This window comes from Artemia franciscana, chromosome 9 (assembly GCF_032884065.1).
Source record: "Artemia franciscana chromosome 9, ASM3288406v1, whole genome shotgun sequence".
In the NCBI taxonomy this organism is placed as follows: domain Eukaryota; kingdom Metazoa; phylum Arthropoda; class Branchiopoda; order Anostraca; family Artemiidae; genus Artemia; species Artemia franciscana.
Window position 1 is genome coordinate 44,822,195 of NC_088871.1, and position 21,648 is coordinate 44,843,842.

A 21,648-nucleotide genomic window follows, 5' to 3' on the forward strand; every position below is an offset into this window, starting at 1 on the left:
TGGAATGAAACAACTCAGATTAAGACTAACAACACAGAAAGCCAAAAAAACTAAGAAATAGAAGAATAGAAAAAAAACCTAAAAACCAAACAATGTGAAAAATCAACAGAAATGGCAGATAAGCAAGAAATAGCAAGATAAAAAGGCTATCAGAAAGTTTAAGTTGTTTGTCAGAATTACCCTTAAGATTGAGAGCAATTGCTACATTAGATTAAGACTAATAATTTACATTGCTACAAAATTCAGACCAACTTGCTGATATTAATGCTGGAGTTCTGAAAAAGTTCTCTTACTTCCCAAAAAGGTACAACTGAGATTCAAAATATCATGAGCATAGGTAAATAAAGAAACATTGATTCCACCATAAATACATGTGCACTTGGCATAGTTTTGAGCAGCAGAAACTGAGTTGTTAAAAAGAGCAGGGGAAGTGAAGTCACCCTGTCTGGCAACCTTAAATATCTTGAAAATATCTGCCTGAAATGCTTCTGACAAAATCTTGGCAAATATAAACAAATCAAATGCTCCACTTATGTCAAGTGTGCAAAGAACAAGGAAATCACCATATCCTTCCACATCAGCTAGAACATTAAAAAGGGCATAAAGAGCTTGCTCCCAACTTAATTGTTTCTGGAAACCAAACTGATGCAGAGGAGCCTAACACTTACAAGAAATTTCACTGAAAATAATGCTCAAACAGTTTGAACAAGGTGTACAAAACAGTTATAGGAGGGTATCATATGTCAGGAGATACAAATGTCAACTCGTTGGTTGTGTAGGCCTTTAGGTTTGTCTTCCAATTGGATCAGCCACCACTCATTGTGCAATCTATCAACAACAATACTAATTGGCAACAGGAATGCTACAGATAGTAACCCCTTCAATAGTCAGAGAAGCTTTACTCAAAGAAAGAACTAGAAAGTTCATATGGAACAGCATGTCTTCCTTCCATGTAGAGGAAATCTTTGCCACCAGATGTTTTGCAATAATGATAAAATGTTGGCAGGCCCAACAGAAGTGGAGCCTTGGCCTTTTGGTTCATACCTTCCAGAACTGCTCACATCTTTTCACTGTAGTTGATACTTTGAAGAGCTACAAATATGTTTTATCATGATGGTTTAGCACTGCTGGTCAACAACTCCACCCTGAAACTGCTCTGGTTTCAACATGTGGGAGAACCAAGGTAACAAGTTCTAGCAGTTGCAGCTTTGAAGCTTAAGTATGAGCAAGATGTTTATTTTTCTGAAAATAAATATAGAAATCCTTATATCATGCAGCACTAAAGACAACAAAGTGCCGTTTAGCAACAACCAGTTCTGACTTGACCAACAAGAGTATCTTCTTATACTGAGAGCTACTTTCTCCTTGGATATTTTCCTATAAAGATATTTTCCTTGGAACCAAATCAAGAACATAAACCCACACAGCTTTCCACTGTCCAATCACTCTTTCCACCACTGCTACAACAGTTAACCTACAAGAATTATAATGTATTACACAAACTTGTGCTGCAGTACTGGCCCATTCTTTTGAACAGACTCAATTCTTCACATCTTAGAGCCATCTGTACAAAAAGTAACAGTTTAATGACCAGGCCTGCAATATTATTACCAAAAACATGTAGATCTTTGTGATATGCATAATTTATGACATGCAGGCTCCAAAGTCCAAGAGGAACTTTCCTGTGTCCTGGTTTTTCAGTTCATAAGTCTCAACTTGAAAACTTCCTTGTTAATATAAAGACCAAAACTCCCCAAGGTAATCATCTGTTGCAACTAAAGACCAACTGTGGGTCTGTGATTAGGACCCCTGGTGACGATTAGAATTGTTAGAAACATCTGAAAGAAACATGCCAATAAAAGTAGTAGCATTAGATTCCTTATTACCTTAAACTACAGCTTGGAATGCTATAAGGATTTCTCCTTGGAGAGCTCCAGAGTTGATGGTTTAAGCTGTATTCAAAATTCTTTAGAGACCAAGTGCAGTGTGCTGATTGATAGCTATGCAATTGAGTTTACACTCTCTGGATGACCACTCAGCATCAAAACTATGTTTGAAGATATTCACAGATTCAGCAGTAACAATTTCTTTGTAGAGTTTATTCCAACTACTGACAATTCTTGACAAAAAGAATTGAGTGGGAACTCTGAATAGGGTAGGCTCCTTAAAATTTTCAGGTGATAACCTCTATTTCTTGAGTTAAGACCAACAGTGGGAAATAATGCTGGGAGCACATTAGCCCTAATTAACTTATAGGCTAAAATGGCATCACACTTTTTTTTAACTTTGACACATCATGTCATCTTTGTTAAAAGGTGCTTAATGAGTCCAATTTTCTCAGTGACTAATTGCAATATTAAAAAAAGAAAAATCATTTGAAATGTTCAAAAATGCACAACAGTTGATTGAACATAATAATATGATTAATATAAACATGCTGTATATGCTCAAATAGGAATCTCATCAATTTACTGTCTTTAAATATTATTTTTAATAAAACCCTAAAATAAAGACTGCCTCCATTGTCAACATCAATTTTTATACATAAACCAGTGTTAGCAATTTGTGTTAGTCAGTATCTTTCTGGGTTTTCAAAATACTATTCTTCTATTAATTATAGATGGTGTATAAAAAAACTGATAACATAGTAAAAAATTACCCTTATATCAACTACTTTACAAGGCAGCAAGAAAACAATCAAATAGAACTTTACCAGATCAGAAGTATACCGAAAATTGGTAGATCTAAATTTATACATTACCATATATTTAGCTAAGAAGTAAACAAATATATCACTTGATGTATTTTTATGTCCTCTTTCTAAATTGAAGAATCACTTATGGGACAAGCTCCATTTTGGACCCTTAGAGCTCAAAACAGCACATGTAGCAAAAAGCTTAAAAGCCTCATTTCTAAAAAAAAAAATATATCATTCCTAGCAGATTCAGGAATGGTATTATTTACATTAGCCTTAATAGTTAACTATACTTTGAAAACAAATTCGCAGAAAATTTTAAAGAGCCTGAAGCCCTCAGAAAAGTGCCACAGCAAAATGAAATGACACCACTGGAATCACTATTGTTGCAACTCCAAATAGAAAACTTACAGGTTCCACCTTGAACAACAAGGAAAATCACATTTTGGCATGGATAGCACTGATGCATTTTCTTTTTTTGCTGCTAACAAGTCACCAAAACATCATATAATTGTTTAAGGCATTGTTACCTTACCTTAAATTGCAGCTTGGAGCAATCTAAGGATTTCCTCATTGTAGGCTCTGTAAAGAATTAAAGAAGAGTTGAAGACTCATGGGCTTCCCAACCATATTTCCACTCAACATCACTCTATTCAGCATCCATTCTTGATTTGAAGGTGTCAAGACAAGTTGCAGAGACAGCATATGTTAGACTTAGTAGTTTGAGTTGATGAAGATGTTCACAATAGGGGACTGTTTAGAATTTGCTAATCAATTTTGTTGCTCCCCTTTGGAATGCTTCTAGGATGAATTTATCTTTTTTTTGTAAAAAGGGGATGCAAGTGTCATGCCAACTTCAAGTTTAGGTCAAGCAAGAGCTTTATATAGGATTGTCAGGACTCCTGGAGAGCAGCTTCTGATGGTTCTCTTTATTGTTCCTAGGGTCTGGCTAGCTGATGAAGCAGCAATAGCAGCATGAGAATCAAATGTAAGTTTCTCATCAACCAAGACACTCAGATCTCTTTTCTTGTGCAGAGCCTCAAGTGATAGGTCATTGAGAGTGTACCCAATATGTAAGTTATTTTCTCCAAAATGAAGGACATGGCATTTAGATGTGTTGAAGCTCAATAACCAGGCATTTGCCCAATTAATAAGCTCATTTATATTGTGTTGGAAAACATCTGCATTAAGTTGGTTTCTGATACCACCAATGAGTTTAGGATCATCTGCATAAAAAGTTAAATAATTGTGTACTATACTAGGGGCATCATTAATAAAAATATTGAAAAGGGTAAGGCCAAGGAGAGTACATTGCAGCACACCATTCTTGACTAGCAATGAAATGGAATAAATTGGCATTCCATGAGATGTGAATATTCTGACCTGTTGAGTCCCTTAAGCAAGAAATGCCTTAATCCAGGCAACAACTTGGTTGCTTATTTCTGCAGCATGTCTCCAGTCACTTAACTTAACAATCAGTCTCTAGTGGCAGACCTTATCAAAGGCTTTGGCTAGGTCAAAGAGGGCAACATCAATAGGAATTCCCTTATCTATTAGATCTTTAACAAGATTGTGAGACTGCAGTAAGTTTGTGTCAACAGATCTACCACTTTGGAAAACCATGCTGAAAATAATGAAGGATGCCATTCTTTTCAAGATGTTTAATAATAGCATCATTTCAATCACTTGCAATTCCTTCAATCACTTTGACAATAGAAGAGGTAATACTTATTGGCCAGTAATTTACAGCATATTTTCTGTTCCCTTTTTTGAAAACAGGAGTTATGTATGCTTTTATCCAATCCACCAGAAGTTGTGCAGCTTAGATTGATTTTTAAAAGATTACAGCTAATGGGGCAGCTAGGATATCTTTAGTATGTTTGAGAAGCCAAGGATGAATATTGTCAAGACCCTTAGATTTATTTACATTAATTGAAGCAAGTTTCTTATTCACCATGTATTCAGTTACTTCAATATCTGGCACAGCAGTAGTGATAGGGTAAGAAGAAAGTGCAGGGAGTAGGACATCCTGACCATCAAGAAATACTGAGGAAAGTTTGTTCAAGACTTCTGCTTTACTTTCAGGTATGGATATCACACATCCATTTTCCCACAAACCTGGAACTGAGTGTCTGACTGATTTTTTTAGTTGATGCATGCCTCTAAAAGAGTTTGGGATTTACCTTGATTTGTTGATCCACTTTATTTTTACAATTTGATTATAATTTTTTGAAGTTATTTGTAACAAGATTTTAAGCTACCTTGTATCTTTTGAAGTTATAGAAGTTCCCATCATTGCAATAGCCTACTTTTTCTATGCTTTGGATTTTTGTTTAAAAGCTATTTTTAAAATCTAGGCCAAGTCAAAAACTACAAAAAAGATAAATTACCTAAAGAGCTTCTTTATATTTTATGTATTATATTTATGGTTCCTTTATACAAACCCTAAACCATTAGAATGTCTATATATTTACCTAAAAATTAAGGCTCATTTTGTTGTCAAAATTTAGATAGTTATTTAACTGTTATATATATATATATATATATATATATATATATATATATATATATATATATATATATATATATATATATATATATATATTCTTATTTCAGTAAAATTCTAGTTTAGCTACTTTTTGCTATCCTGAAAAGGGGTTAGTTTAGGAAAATGAAACTTTCAGGATGGGTCTGCAGACCAAAGTATACTGTGGGGAGGTATTTGAAGTACTTGCCTCTACACCTTCTCCCTCTAGAGGGCAGTGACTTTGGATGATCTTTAAAAATTGTTTTTATTTTTATAAGAGTGAGACCTTGCAAAATAGATCTTTTGCTGAAATAGAGTACAAAGAAGTTTTCAGTTTCAGGATTTTGCTCAATCCCAATTTAGGACATTTCAAAGATGTGCAAATACATTTCCTAAATTTAGAACAAAAGCTAAGAGCTCATATGGTATGAGCTGTAACAAAATTCTAAGAATCAATAGATTGCTTTAAAAGGAAAATCAGAGGCTTAATGCTGGTCAGGATTTAAAATAAGACCTCTGAGTCAACAAGGTCCTTCTAAATATCAAACTGGAAATTAAACTAAATGATAAATGTTTAGTTTTATCACAAGCAGTCTAAAGTGCATATTACTGCATATAACAAGATTCTGATTATTGAATAGTTTCTTCATCATTATTAGAGAAGTGTATCTATTTTTTAGCTTTCTAAAATCCCTCTCTAATGAGAATAAATATGCATAATTGGGCTTGCTTACAGGTAACATTACCAATAAAGCAAAGCATATTAGTCCTTAAGCCCTGCAGGCAGTGGGGCAAGGTCTATATTCTATATTCATTCAACAGAGTGATAAAACTAAAAAAAACTTCAAATGAGGTGTCTTGAATAAATATAGAATACATACCTCAACCTGCTGCCTGCAGGGCTCATGGACTAGTATGCTTTTCTCTATAGGTAATGTTACATATAAGCAAGCCCACTTTACTTATTTTTAGTTTGCCCAATGGAGGAGGGTCAACCAGAAATGGATATGCTCCTAGAATTAGCATTTCTTGGTATTATGGTATGGAAACTATACTGCTTTGCTTGATTCATGCCAGTTTAGACATTTTGTGATGAAACTAAACATTTACCAGCTAAATTGTTTTTGTGTCAAATTTCAATAGACATAGGTCTGTCAAGTAGGCAAATTTGTGAGACTTTAGAATCAGAAGAGGGTTAACATAGAAGCTTGGTAATACCTTCACAGAGTATGTTTTTGACCCTTGATTCATTACTGAAAGTTTCACTTTTTTCAACCTAACTAGGATTTTACCCTGATTTCTTATATGATCAAAAATATCACCATAACAAAGATTATCCAGAATAAAAAATAACAGGAATATGAATTCTATGTTCTATCTTATGATAGAAAAAATTTACTGCAAAAAGCCTGTGGGCCAGAGCAACACAAAATGCAGCCTACACAGAATATGTATATCCTATGTGTATATTCTACCAAACTCTAGATGAAAGTAGAGAAAAAATGGCAGCTTCACAATCCGAGACAATTTAGACCCTGGATTCATTCCAGAAAGCCTGATTAACCCATCTGAACTACTTCCCAAGATGGCAAGCAGTCCCTCAGCTAGAACTTTTAGTGTAAAATCTAAGTAGACTGATTAGTGGAAACAGGACATAAATCTAACTGAGTGAGGTATCTGAAAGTAGCCTATCTGTAAGGAAACGAGTCACACTAAACATCTGAACCCTGAGAATTTCGTAGGCACTTCAAAGATTCACAGGTAAATTAGGAAATCACAAACCAGTCCAAGATGGGAACAGATAACTCACCATTTTTATATTTCAAGAATTCCCTATTTTTTAGGATCTTTTCTTCTAGCTAATGCAATACAATTTTCTATTGGGTTAGTGCATTGAAAGAAGATGGCAATTTGGATATCTACGATGCAAAAGTTGTTTTGAGCCCGTTAAGAACTATAGAGTGTATCTTTTGTCTTATTTACTTTCTAACTGTGGGAAAGCCTATCCAAAATCCACGTTAACTTGACAAATCCTCACATAATTCTGAAAGAAACAACCAAAGTAATTTTTGTACAAGAGTTTTGTTCTATATTGGCATCAACTTGACAAATCAGCACTGATCTTTCCCCTTATCATCATTATTTTGAAAAAAACTTTTCCTTTTTGCAATTGAGATGACTTGAACAGAATTTTACTTTTTTTTGTTCTTCGAATAAAAAATTAAATTTAGGCAAAGTTGGATAATCTGATCAGAGTCCATAATGCCGCACATTTAAAAATTCCTTCTTTATTGTTGCCATTTGGACCAAGGCTGATTTTACCTATGCCTGACCAGCCCTTTAGAGAAAATTAATTTAAAAAGATTTTTTCCAGAAAATAAGCTTTTCAAAAAAAGTAATGAGCTGCAATAAGCCAAACATGAGCGGAAATAAAGTCAAATAATCTTCCAAGCGTAGAGCTACCACAAATCAAAATCAATAAATGAATGGAGCTCAAAATGAACAGAAATTACAATAAATAGTCGAATCAAATTCAAAACGAGCAAAAATTAACATTAGTACGGCTAACAACCATCACGCGTTCTCAAGACCAGAACATAATTTGGGCTTTACCGACAGAAAAAAAACGAGTGACCGTGGATTGCCAGTTTAATTGTCATATACTGATATTTATTCTTTAAAGTTTTGATAATTTCTTATTTATGAAATTAAAAAAATTGAAAACATTTAAAATATGCTTTGTTTTCAGTAAAGCGCAAATTACGCTCTGGTCTTGAGAAGGCATTGAGGTCAATAGCCATACTAATGTTGATTTTTGCTCGTTTTGAGTTTGACTCGGCTGTTTATTGTAATTTTTGTTCTTTTTTAGTTTCATTTATTAATTGATAGTGACTCGTGGTAGTTCTAAGCTTGAAAGATTTTCTGAGTTTGTTTCCGCTGATTTTTGGCTTCATGGAGCTCTTTAACTTTTTTTTTGAGAAACTTGTTTTGTGAAAAAAGTTTTTTAAATTAATTTTGTTTGTTTTTTTATTGACATAGTCTTTTTCATGAAAAAAACTTTATATCTTTTCAGTTATATTCTATGAGAATACATAGTTTGGATTTCAGTTTGCATACTGGAGAAACTTTTCCAACAATTTTTAATTTTGGACAAACGGTATTTTTCAGTTTAATTTTATAGCTCCTAAGGTTGACTTGAAAAATAAAACAATACCTTTCCCAAAAGATTTTGTCTATACTTGTTGAAAACTTGAATACACATACACTCTTTTTATTATTTTTCGAAATGGTAAGAGCAGAAGTAGTAATAGTATTACCTGCAAAAGTTTTAACATAATTCTCCCAGTCCTTCCCGATATATTGCTGAGGTGTCTTCTTGGCAACCATAAGCACAATGTCTTTTAATGTATTCTAAAGCAACATTTAGTTTTAAAGCATATTGGGTGAATTGAATAATTGTGGTCGGTTGGAATACCAAACATCCCTAAAGACATAGTTACTGGACCGTTCTACTATGCTAAACAAAATGGCTCTCTCAAAATTTTGACTGGATGTGTTCAAAAATGAATGGGCTTGAGAGAAGGGGTGCTTACTCTCCAATCTCTGTTTACTCTTAGAAAGGGCTCCAGAACTTTTAATTTTTAGTCGAATTAGTTACTTAAAATATTTTAATGATATTTAGAGCAATTATAGAGTGATACTGCCTATGATATTGCTTAAATGCCCTTGTGAAAACCTGTGTGTATACAGTTTTTTTTTGTCTAATTGAAACTCCTCCTAAACTTTCCCTAAAATTTTCACCTTAATACTCTTAGCGTCATTAGTTATAGTAACCTAACTGTAGTAGTAGAATTTAAAGTATACACATAGTGCCTTTTGGCTAGTTCAAAATCCCCCACAACTTACCACTAAAGGACTAACTTAATAATACAATTTGTTCTTAAGATATTGCTTTGTCGCCTTTTTGAGAGTCCATATGCTCATAGGTTGTCAAAAAGACGCTCTTAGTAACATTTCTGGAACGACTGAGGGTATTAGGGTTGAAACTTTCCATACTACTTTAACTACTGAATTAAATCAACAGGGGGTAAATGAATCCAGGTTGCAAAAATAGCATAAATAGTCTTGTCTATATAAAATAGTCTTAGCAACAGATAGGGTATTAAGTTTTCTGATTTTTCAGCAAAACTTGAGGAGGTATAAAACTAAATAAAAAATTCTTAGCATGTCCAGATTTTCAAAAGGGTGCATATTTTTAAAACTATTGAAAAACTTTGTCCAACATATAAATAGTAAGTAAAAATCTAAATTCTTGTAGATAAAAACTAAAAACGCTTAATATGTTCTTTTCTTTACCAATGAAAAAGACAATTTCTATTAAAAAGGAACAAAAACTAATTTAAAAAACCTTTTTCCACAAAACAATGATTTAAAGAAGGATAAAGAGCCATATCAAACCAACGACGAGCAGAAATAAATTAAAATAATTTTTCAAGTGCAAAACTGCCTTTAATAACAACCAATAAAGAAGAAAACCCAAAACCAACAGAAATTACGGTATACAACCGAGTCAAAATTAAAACAAGCAGAAACAAGTAGAACTAGTAGGCATTGCGCGTGCCTTCTAGAGACCAAAACATAATTTGTACTTTACTTAAGAAAAAAATTCATTGGAAACTTTTTCTTCTTTCAAATTTAATAAATCCAATATTATAAAGACCTTCAAGAATTAATACCAGTATATATATTAAACTGTCAATCGACAATCATTGTTTTTTTCCAGTAATCTTGGTTATGGTAGTATTTTTTTGACATTATAAGAAATAGAAAGACAGAGCTCGAAAAAAGATTTGCCAAACAATTTTGTTTTGTGAGATTGGCTCACACTTGCAGAATATGTTGACATGAATAAAAGACCACAATAAAGGCAAAACCTATGGAAAACAAAAGACAAAAAAAAAAAAACTAAAAAATAAAGTCAACGAATAAAGACAGAATCTATGGCTGTATTGATTTGTTAAAAACTAACTAGTTTTAAGTTTGTTTGTCTTCGACCGGCTAACAATTTTCTGGGGATGCATGCTGGGTAAAAAAAAATTAACAGGGAAATATTAAATTGGTAAAGTGGCCTCTTTCGATTCATGCAATCTCAAAATCGGCCAATTTTTTTCATCGTTAAAAAAACTTCCAGGGCAATTATAATGGACTCACGCGATCTTAACAAGGAAAGTGCACTTTAGAAGTTAGATATGGCAAGATCGATTTTCATAATAAAATCTGTATTTTTAGCGCGTATTTGCTTTGTAATTTAAGGCGATTTTTGTACTTTTATCAAAACTTCAAGACCAATAGAACTTAAACTAAGTCATGAACTATGGAACAAATCTGATTGTACTGACTCGTCTTTTCTTACTGTTAATTATTATTTTCTATATTCATAAAACAAAAAATTACTTTTTTGATAAATGACTTCGGTGTATTTTTATTTAAATAAACAAATAGTTGCAAAAAACCCTGGAAAAAAAAAATCTCGTAAGTTTTAAGAAGGGGAAAACATTGCAATTTTTCTCTTCGTTTAAATAATGATACCCCATTCCCATCGACCCAAAGTTTTAAATTAATGCTACAACAAAATGTATTGCACAAAAGCATTATTATTTTAAAATCCCTACTGAATATTTAAATTTTATCCAAAGTTTAGGTTGCAATCCAATATTTTAATTCATAAGTAGAAGAACTGAAAATCCTCAGAAAGTTTAATAATTTTGGTCAATAATAAAATAATATCAAGGAAGGAGAAAATTAAATAAATCTTCCAGAAGAAATTGTTTTTACGAAAGGTAAAGCCTAAAACAATCAGAAGTGAAGTCATATAATAATTTAAAATAACCAGAATGTACAAAGCATTAGATAAATGAAACTAAAAATGAACAGGAATTAAAATGAACTATCAAATCCCTAAAAAGGAAAAGAAACAGAAATAAATCAATAATTCAAATTTAAATGAAAAGAACTTATCACAATAGGAGCAAGACTACCACCCCATGAACCTTATGTACTCCTTGATTTTCGAGGAAATAAATAAATAAGTTTTTCCAATAGTCTTAGTTCTTATCATATTTTTCATTTTCTGATAAATGAAAACCGCACAGTTAAAAATACATATTGTTTTCGATGAAATATGAAGGACACTCTTGCCTTTCGGAAGGTTTGATTGGTAAAGCGGGGGAGGGAGGTATGCTACATAGACTATTGCTCATAAAGCTTAATTAGTATCCGGATATTATTTTTTAAACACACTACTCGAAATACAAATCATTGTCAGCAAAGCGGAAATAATTTTCTGGCCTTTGGAAGGTTTGAGGGACACAAGCTTTAATGCCGTAATTTTATTCTTTTTAGAATTTAGTTATCTGTCTGTTCTAACGTCTCTTATTTTTGTAATTGATACGACAAGTCATTTTATTTTCTGCTGGTTTTCGGTATTTCTTATGGATTGATCGTAATTTCTCTTCCTTTTAAGTTTCAGTAATTAAGTGACTTTACTATGCTCCTCTTAGGCCTTAGGATGTCTGGCTGCTTCTCTTTAAATAACTAAAGTACAAACCCCTGACCTTGACTTGAATACAAACAAACATGTTAAGCTGCAAGAAAAGGAGTTCCAAAAATATTACTTAAACATCTCAGCTAAATGTGGTTATTTCTTTCACTGCTCAACATGTCTCCCATTCGAAGAATGATACCTTCAGGTTTCAAAATAAAAAGCTTACAAAAAGTCTGTAGTTCAAACTAATTTCTTTAAGCTCTACGTTAATTAAGTAAAGTAGCTTAGAAATAAATACTCCCATAAAAGGTGATCTAGAAATAACAAGGGTGATTTGCTTTCTGATCCAACAAAATCTTGTGCATAAAAGAAAAGGGTAACAATTACCTAGTGAAATTTAACTCTGAAAAACTGTCAGAATGAATTTTTTTTATTAGTTATTCAGCCATAGTTATATTTTTAGTTCTGTGCTAATTTGTTATCGGAACATAATTTTCTGTTTCTTTCCAATATATATAATGTTCAAAAAATAAAAAAGTTAGATGGCTGTAAAGTTCTTAAGCTAATCTACATAGAAAATAATCTTCATGTCTAACTTTTTAGTAGTTCATGGACTAGGATTAGAAAGTAAACTATTGAATGGTTTGTTATTGGATTTATTTTGTAATAACTCCATTATTTTATGTAAAATAGGTTAAATAACCTTACCTTAATCCATTTGAGAGCCTTAAGATCCTCTGGACATGTAGAGCTGATATAACGTGCTATAGGCCTACAAGAGTTGGTCTCTTGTATAAATTAAAATCGTCCCATTATTTCCAATCTTACATATTATATTGTAACCCACCTTTAACCAATAGACAATGCTAATATGTTGAATGTCTCTTTGCCTTTTGCTTCATCAAAATCATTTAAAAAAAGGAAGCAATGAGCAAAATCCTAGATAAAAGGAAATGGTGACTGTACTGGCAAGAGTAGCATAGTAAACAAATTTCTATAACTTTATTATTTAAACTTCTCAGGGATTGTTGATTTACATAGAAAATTAAAAGAAGGTGGTTTTACTGCATCAAAAACTCAAATTAAAGCTGTGTTACAAAATCAAAATAGGCCTAGGCTAGTTATTTTTTACACCATCCAAATCATCATACACTTAAAAGAAGACATGTTTACATTCATATTGTCAATGATAGTGGTAAGTAGATTTGGTTGATATAGCCTACAGCCTTATAAAAGTGAAAATAGTAATTTTAATTTTATTATTATAGTCATCAATTGTTTTTTGTAAATATGCTTAGTGTATTTCTTTTAAGGATTAATGGGTAAGGAAATGGCTAATGCTTTGTGGATTAAATTTAAAAATAGAAAATCTAAAAATTTATAAACAGATAAAGGTAAAGAATTTATTATTCTTTGCACAGCCCTTGCATGGTACTAGAGGACATTCAATGAAGCTCCCTGTGCAGCATTCCATGAGTAGACATAGAAGTCATTTCTTCAGCCAAAGAGTCATCAAGTTGTGGAATCATCTGTCTGAGGAAACAATTTTTGCAACTTCAAGTCCCACCTTGATAAGGAATGGCTCTACCAGGAATTTCTTGACAATTGGGAAGCTGCAGAGTCCTCCACAAGAGTCTAGATCAACAACCACAACCTACACCAAATGAATTTTTTTCATCACTGGAGCATCACAAGGATAGGAAATTCTTATGTTGCTCCAAGCTGCAATTTAAGGTAATGAAAAACTTTCAAGTATTTCTTAGGAATTGTGAAATTCATTGGTTCTCATCTGAAAGTGAATTGAAGCTCAAATTGTTGAACAGTTTAATAAAACAATCAAAGAGAAATTCTGGAAATATTTTACTCATAACAATACAAAATGTTTCATAGATATATTACCCTGTTTTGTTGACAGATATAACAATTTTTATCATTGATCCATCAAAATGAAACCAATAGAAGCAAGTAAAAAAGGAAATGAAAACAAGGTGTACCATTTATTTCCTGATGTTGAAGTTGAAATACCATTGGTAACCAAATTCAGTGTTGGTGATTTGGTTAGAATTAATAAAAGTAATGGTGTTTTTGTTGACAGTTACCTATCAAATTATACAACTGAAGTGTTTCAAATAGCAGCAGTGAAACATACAACCCCTATAATGCATAAACTTTTGGATAAAACTGGTGAACTCATTATTGGTGGTTTTTACAAAAAAGACAAGATGACAAAATGTAGTGTCCTGCATCTCAGACACAACAACCCTAAATGACCTTACCATATTGGAGATGACCTACTTAAGGCTCTAAGTGAGGAGTAGGACCTGGGGGTTATTCTTGATGATGACCCCAAGTTCCACAGCCACACACAAGATCAAGTTGCTAAAGCAAACTGAGTCCTAGGGCTCATAAAACAAATGTTTACCACCTGGAAGCACTGTGTGGTCAAGAAGCTGTACAAAACTATTTTATGTCTACACCTGGAATTTGGAATGACCCTAGCATCTCCCCATTGTAAAATGGATGTTAAAGTACTCAAAAGTGTCCAAAGGCAAGTAACAAACCTCATAACAGCTTTGTAAGACAAGCCATATGAGGAATGCCTTGTGTCCCTCCTCTACACCTTTTTCTATTGAAAGAAGAGAGGAGACACAAACACTACTCACAAATTGCTAGAAAATGACCTCTCAAGTCAAGTTTTCTCCTCATCCCTTGCAAGTACTACAAGAGGTCTAACAAAGAAGCTGCAAGTCCCCATTGCCATCAATGTGATTGCTGGCACTTCTTCTCTGTATACACTGTCCCTCACTGGAAAAGCCTCTCTGGTGCCATCATCTAGTCCCAAACCATAGATGCATTCAAGAAAGGAGTTGATCAGGACTGAGCCAGTGCAGAGTGTAGGCTACCCTGGGATGCCAAACCATAGTCTTGTCACACCACAAGTAAGATGTTTCATAGGAGGCTCATCACCTCCTTATCTTGCTGGACATGCAATTTAAGGTAATGTCTTAACTTACTTTTTTTTCAATTAAGAACAATGTTTAATTGCAAATTTAGTAAAAGAGCAGGAAGTCCAGTTGGATGATCCAGTTCCTTAAATCCAAAAAGCCATTACAAGATAGACAATTAGCAGCCTCCTATAATAGTTCAACACATGTCATATAAAAGACAAAAGGAAGAAGACTAAATATTTTTGACTGAGAGGCCTGTTTCTCATCTAAAGAAGAAGAAGAAGGAAGTCCATTAGACTCTGTTTGTGCTGCTACTCCAAAATAGGCTCTTATTTACATTACAGTATTTAGGTATCCATGTTAGATATTAAAAAAAAAAAATGTTAATAACTGAATAAGAGAAAGAAATTAGTGCTCTAACTTTAATGTCATATTTTTAGGGAGCAAGATCCAGCTGTAAGATGTTAGTCATGAAATACTAACCATCAACTCAAAAGTACTTGCTAAACATACTTTACTCAAGCTCATGTAGCCAAATCAAGGATTATGAATGCTGGAGAAGTTGAAGTAGTAAGTTTTTTGTCTCTTCTTCTATTTCAGGAAATGATTTGAACACAGGCTTCTACTTACCTTCACTTTGGAGCTGCAGCTATTTGTTTTCTCTGTTGAATACAATAACAAGAGCTTTGCAATGTGCCATGACAGACCTGCAAACAGTTAGATAAATTCCCCTTGTGAATATTGAGGACTTTTTGAAAAAGACATTTCCTTTTTATAAAGTAATCAGCCCACCCTCAAGCCAAAATCTCCTCGCGCTTGCCAAAGTTTGGGCTGGGTCTGCTTATTTGTAAGGGAATATTTTTGCCAAATGTTCTTCACGTATATTTAATCCTATTGGGCGGTTTGCAGCCTCTATGTGTTGAGGGTTCAGTTTTTTCAAAGGCCTTTTCCACTTACTAACCAGATTGTAAGTTCATAATCTTGAATTTACAAGCTGCTGTTCCACTGTCAGTTTAGATCATAGAAATACTATTCTACTTAAAATCAAAATCATTAGCTTCCAGTCCAGATTACAAATTTGACATTCTTGTTTATAAGTAAAAGTGTAGTTTTTGATTATTCTGTTGCTGGTTCATAATCTTGGATTGAGGACATAGAAATTTTGATATGGACAGAGCACTGGAGCAGAGGGTAGGGGGGTGGGTGTGGGGGCTTCAGACCTGTGCCCTAAAACATGAATATTTTTCTATCTTTCCCATTATTTCTTTAATTTTGCATTTAATGCCAAGTACCCAAAGAACACAGATCTGCTTCCAAATTTATCTACAATCTATACCCAGGCAAAAAATTTTTTTTGTGTGAACAAATTTTTACATCTTAAACATAAATTTGAGTATATTTTCTCAAAAGACAGGAAAGGTGTTCTGTGACTGAAGTTGATCAGATATTATAAATAGTTGAATAATGTTTTAGAATAACTGTTTAATTGCTCTAGCTTGATAATTATATTGTTAGATGCACTGAATTAAACGCTCTGTGTAAGAATGATGCTATGCATTATAGACTTCAGCCCTAAATTACTACCGTCCTGTCAATTTGACTTGAACGTACACCCGTTTCTTCATATTCCCTGGGAAAAAGAAGTAGCAGGTATGTGAAAATCTGTGTGCCATAAGGAGTGAAAAAGTATGCCTTAAAGAGTGAAGGAAGACATGCCTTACTTTTTCATCTGCACTTTAGTTTAACAGATAAAAATGGGTCAAAATCAAATTGACTGAATGGCAGTTTTTGTGTGTAGTTTTGCATGATTGATGAAAACTAACAACCTATAACTTTTTAGTGTCAGTAGCCAAAAAGTCAGTGACTTTTTAATCAAAATCTTTATCCTCTATACATGAATCCCCCCCCTAAAAGTTTCTTTTTCAACTCCTTCAAAATAAGGTCCAACAGCTATATGCAACCTCTTGATGGAACTATGTAAAGACTAGTGGCATATTGGACAATTAAAAGTATCTGGCACCGCGAATTTAGGAATAAAAATATATCCTCTTAATCACTTATTTACCATCCATATCTTTTATGAATCACTTTCTCTTAGATCCTTCATTTATCAACACATTCTCTCTATTAGTATTCAAACAAGTCTTACAGTGGGCAGTTACATTTTTTTCGAGTTTGTTCATTTCTGTTTTTACATAACTAGTCAAGAGCATAGTGGGAAGAGCTACTGCTGGCTTAATTTGCTCCCATTGTCATTTCGGGAAAATATTTATTGCCAACTAAAAAGTAAGTTACAAGCCAGGATCTCATGTGATGATGGATGAACAACTTCTTGCTTTTTGAGGGGTGCGTGGCTTCTGATTGGATTTACCAACCAACGTGACAAAATAAATATTGAAGCTGATTATACTTAGTAAAGTTGCTACCAAATATCTGTGTAATACTCTACCATACATTGAAAAAACAACAATAATTGGAGGCAAGTCCCCAGCTGGTTATAGTGCGAAGCAACTATGCCATCCCTTGGCTGGCAGCAACAATGGCGTCACAATGGAGAATTGGTTTATTAGTGTACTACTTGCACACAACCTACTAAGACCGTTTTATCAATTTACTTTCTTGTGAGCAATCAAGAAAAACAAACAAGAGGTTACTCCGGAACTTGTTACAACCAAACAACACGGTAAAGAAACATTCATCTTCTGCTTAAAGAGGGATAAAACTTCTATATCATGTTCCCAAAAGAGGGGAAAGGTGGTGCTTCTTCTGTCAATAATGTCTTAAGGAGCGTCAGCTGCTCTGTTTTGAAGCTAGCGATCATTAAAATACAAAACTATCAAAATTTGACATGCATACTTTTAACCATATGCCCAGTGGCCTCAGTTGCAGTCACAAAAACTCATAGATGTGTCGATTGTCCTATGGAATAATGATCCTCTACAAGAACTGGTTAAACCAACTAGAACGTCGTCTGACATAGCGGCATTTGTCATGGGCAGTTCGTGAACCTATTGCTTGAATACTCCATATGACCCCTGACATCCCAGTAGGTACCACTTGACTTGCTAAATGAACCGGAACTGGAAGACCTCTCGAGCATGTAGGCAGCAAAAGCGTCAGACTTGTCCTACCCACTTGTCAGATGTTTGTGTTGAGCGTGATGACTACGGTCATTTGTAATTCTTTGTGCATTTATATCTGAAGTAGTGTAAATAATCTTCCCTTTGCTGCAAATTAGAAGTTCTCGGTTCACTTTTCAAGTTGAATGCTTTTGAGCTTGCTCTCAGTCAATTTGACTGGTTTCTTACGTTTCTCTCTCTAAAGCGGGAGAATTTGGCGCTTCACTGTCAGTAAATGCAATTATGGTCATGCTGGATAGGGATTTTAACTATTAAGCCCAATTCTGTGAAATTACTGAAACATCACATGAATAAGAAGAAACCTCCCTGTCGAAATTCAAACTAAGAAATATATTGTGTTGTGGAGCAATACTACTGCATTTGAAGTTTTTTTTCTAGCTAAAGCCAGGATTATTTTTCATTTTACTTAGTATAACATAGTTTCATACTTTTTTCTAATAAATAAGTGACAAATGAATATATTTTGAACTTCTTTTACTTTGTATAACATTATAACACATACTTAAAAACCAAAATAGCCTACTTCTTAAACTCCTAAGGGAAGTTTATGTTATATGAGTTTTCAGTAAAGAACAAATGATACGAAGCCTTTTATGGGTTTCAGAGTGGCAGCTGATTTTACTATGAGGAAATACTTGCTTAAGGCTCAAGTGCTAATTTGGTTTGTTTTTTAGTTACCTGCTTGGAGGATTTGGGGCGAAGAGAAGGGTGATGGAATTGTCTACACTGTCTATCTGAAGAAAATAAAGTACCATACACCTGTAAGGAGTGTCCAGAATGTAAGTTTTATGTTTTTTAACTTTTACTGTTCCTCTGCTAACTCCCTTTTAACTCCATCCCTCTGTGCTTCAGTATTATTCTTTTGGTATTTTTTCTCCAAGTTTATGAGAATTTATTTTTCCTACTGTAATCATACTTGGCTAGTTAGCTATTTCTCCTGTTTCATAACAAAACAAAGAAACGAATCTGAAAATGATAAACGGGCTTATGGCCAGTAAAGGAAACGAAGAGAACAAAAATCAAACGAATATTTCGCCTGTGTAGAACAAGGCGCCTTCAGCATAGAAAAAAAAGAAGAAAGCCAGACAAAAAAAGCAACAAAATACAACTAGAATCTAAAACTAAGAAAAACATAAATAAAAAACAAATATAGAACTGAAACAGACTAACTAGAATATATATTAGTACAATTGCTCACATATACAATTGCCAGCCACCCTCTTTAATAGTTAGCCACCCTCTTCAATTGCATCGTAAATTTGAAATTACAAATGGACTTAATTATATTGTTACGATATAATTTTATGGTAAACTTTTGATGCTGTCAATCTTTTGGTTTTTTTTATTTGTGCTATTCCTCTGGATATTTTGCAAGACTTTGTTTTTGAATATAGGCTCATTTTTAAAGATAATATCATAATTAAACCCCATTTTGAATACGGTCAGTCAGACGGGTTCCCAAAATAATCCATAGACAACTCTTCTGGATAACATCTATAAATATTCCTCTGTCTTTTGGAGCACCCATGTTTCAGACTCACACTCGACCCCTGTCATCACTTTTGATTCCAATATTTTGGTCTGAAAATACACCCAGAGCCTTGGCTATTCCACTTGAACACCTTCACTGTATCCGCCATCCTTTCAAGTAATACTACCTGGGTAAGTGAAGCTGACAACTTGATCGATTTCTCGTTACACATCACCTCTTCTCCTTAACTTATTCCTAGTTTTAGCTACTTAGTTTTCTTAACGTGAATTTCCAAGACTGATCTTGCGCTGTCAGCTCTTGAAACATCCGAAAAATCTTTCATTTTGCTAACATCTTCATCTAGCATGCTCAAATCATTCACATATTCACATAATCCGTGTAAATCGTGATACAACGTAATCCTGCTTAACTCCTGATTCAATAGTAAATGAGCTAATCACTTCATTTCTTACTTTAACCGCAGCAATGTTATTCTTGCACACAACGCTAGTCACTTTAATGTATTTATCTGCTATACCAAATAATGATATGACCTTATATAAACAGTGGTGGTTCTTAATCTATCTTGAGCCTGGCAAAATCTTGATTAGCCCCCCCAGTCTCCCACAACATTTTCAGGCCATTTTTAAAGAAAATTTTCATTTATCAACAAAACTATTTTCAATTTATGAATGAGTCAGTAATTTTTCAATAATTTTTCAATTTATTATTTAAACTATTCAATGATTTCATTATTATTAATTCAACTATTTTTAATATTATTATTTTTATACTCATTTTATGTATTAATTAATAATTTATTAATTATTTGCATTTATTAACTGAACCTAAAAAAAAAAAATATAACCGTTAGATTATTTATTTGAAAGTCTGCGCCCCTAAAATTTCTGCATCCGAGGCAAGTGGCCCCTCTATCCCCCTAACAGCATTTTCAGTCTAAAAAGTATCATCGTACTAAGTAATTTGCTTCCTACAGAAACCAAGCTAATGCTACAATCATCATTTTTTTTATTGAGGGGCTTAAGTTAAGTTTTTCTAAATTCGCTAGATGCATCCCGCTTTTCAAAGATAATTTATCTCTAATTTCGCAACCACCTTTAAAAAAAAATTATATACCACACGATCTGCACTCGGGGATTTCCTTATCATTAATTCTGGCCCTATTCCTAACCCTAACTGAGGCTAGTCCATATTGACTATTCCCGTTCTGTTTTTTAGCATGCCAATATAATATTTTACTATTATTACGTCTGGCCGCATCTCCTACATCTTCTGCTGTTTTATCCTTGACCTCTACTTCACACCTCCTGAATTCATGTTTTAATGCTTTCCCTACTCTGCGACCCCTGAAATTTCTTCATCCGGGGCAAATGGCCCCTCTGTCCCCCCTAAAAGCATTTTTTAGTCCAAAAACTATCATCGTACTAAGTAATTTGCTTTTTACAGAAACCAAGCTAATGCTATAATCATCATTTTTTTGTTGAGGTGCTTAAGCTAAGTTCTAAATTCGCTAGGTACATCCTCCTTTTCAATGATAATTTATCTCTAATTTCACAACCACCATATTAAGAAAAAACTTATTTACTACACAATCTGCACCTGGGGATTTCTGTATCATTAATTCTGGCCCCATTCCTAACCCTAACTGGGGCTAGCCCAGATTGACTATTCCCTTTTTGTTTTTCAGCATGCCAATATAATATTTTACTATTACTACGTCTGGCCGCATCTCCTAGATCTTCTGCTATTTTATCCATGACCTCTACTTCACACCTCCTTAATTCATGTTTTAATGCTTTCCCTGCTTTCCTTACATTCCTCTTATTTTCATTTGATCTGTCACTCAAATACTTCTTATACAAGCCCCTCTTCTTTGCTAAACTTGAAGCATTTTCAACAATATTCCTAGCTTGGTTCTAACTTTCCTCCCTAAGACCCCACCTGTTACTTCACAAAACTATTTTCCTAAAATTACTCCATCCATCTTCTACATTGTCCAATACTTAACTCAGCATTCCAATTTTTGACTCAGCAGTTTAGTATTCAACTGTTTCTGGAACGTTTCTCTAAAATTTTCATCTTGGAGACTACCAATGTCATAACTTCCTGGAAGATAATTATTCTTCGCAAATTTTAGCTTTCTACTATATGGTTCTAAAGGTATTACTAGAGGGGTATTACTAGAGGGGATCTAGTCTCTAGAGGGTAGAGGGTGAAACTTTTAACATCAATAACAGAACTCCGATTCACCCTAGTATCTAGTGTTCTTGTAATCTTCTGTTTACAATAACATAATCGGTAA

The 21,648-nt window shown here is 33.6% G+C and overlaps 1 protein-coding gene across 3 annotated transcripts in view; it reads left to right on the forward strand.

Moving 5' to 3' along the window:
* Positions 1 to 12,342: 12,342 nt before the first annotated feature.
* Positions 12,343 to 21,648, forward strand: part of LOC136031463 (kynurenine formamidase-like) — a 106,386-nt gene continuing 97,080 nt past the window's right edge. For 2 of the 3 annotated variants that reach the window (XR_010618513.1, XR_010618514.1), the window contains exons 1-3: positions 12,343 to 12,408; positions 15,155 to 15,284; positions 18,529 to 18,633. Coding sequence is in view for 1 of the 3 variants with exons in the window: in XM_065711080.1 (XP_065567152.1) it covers positions 15,261 to 15,284; positions 18,529 to 18,633 (129 nt within the window). In the remaining 2 variants the exon portion in view is untranslated. The remainder of the gene's footprint in view (positions 12,409 to 15,154; positions 15,285 to 18,528; positions 18,634 to 21,648) is intronic. The other variant, XM_065711080.1, reaches the window with a different exon arrangement.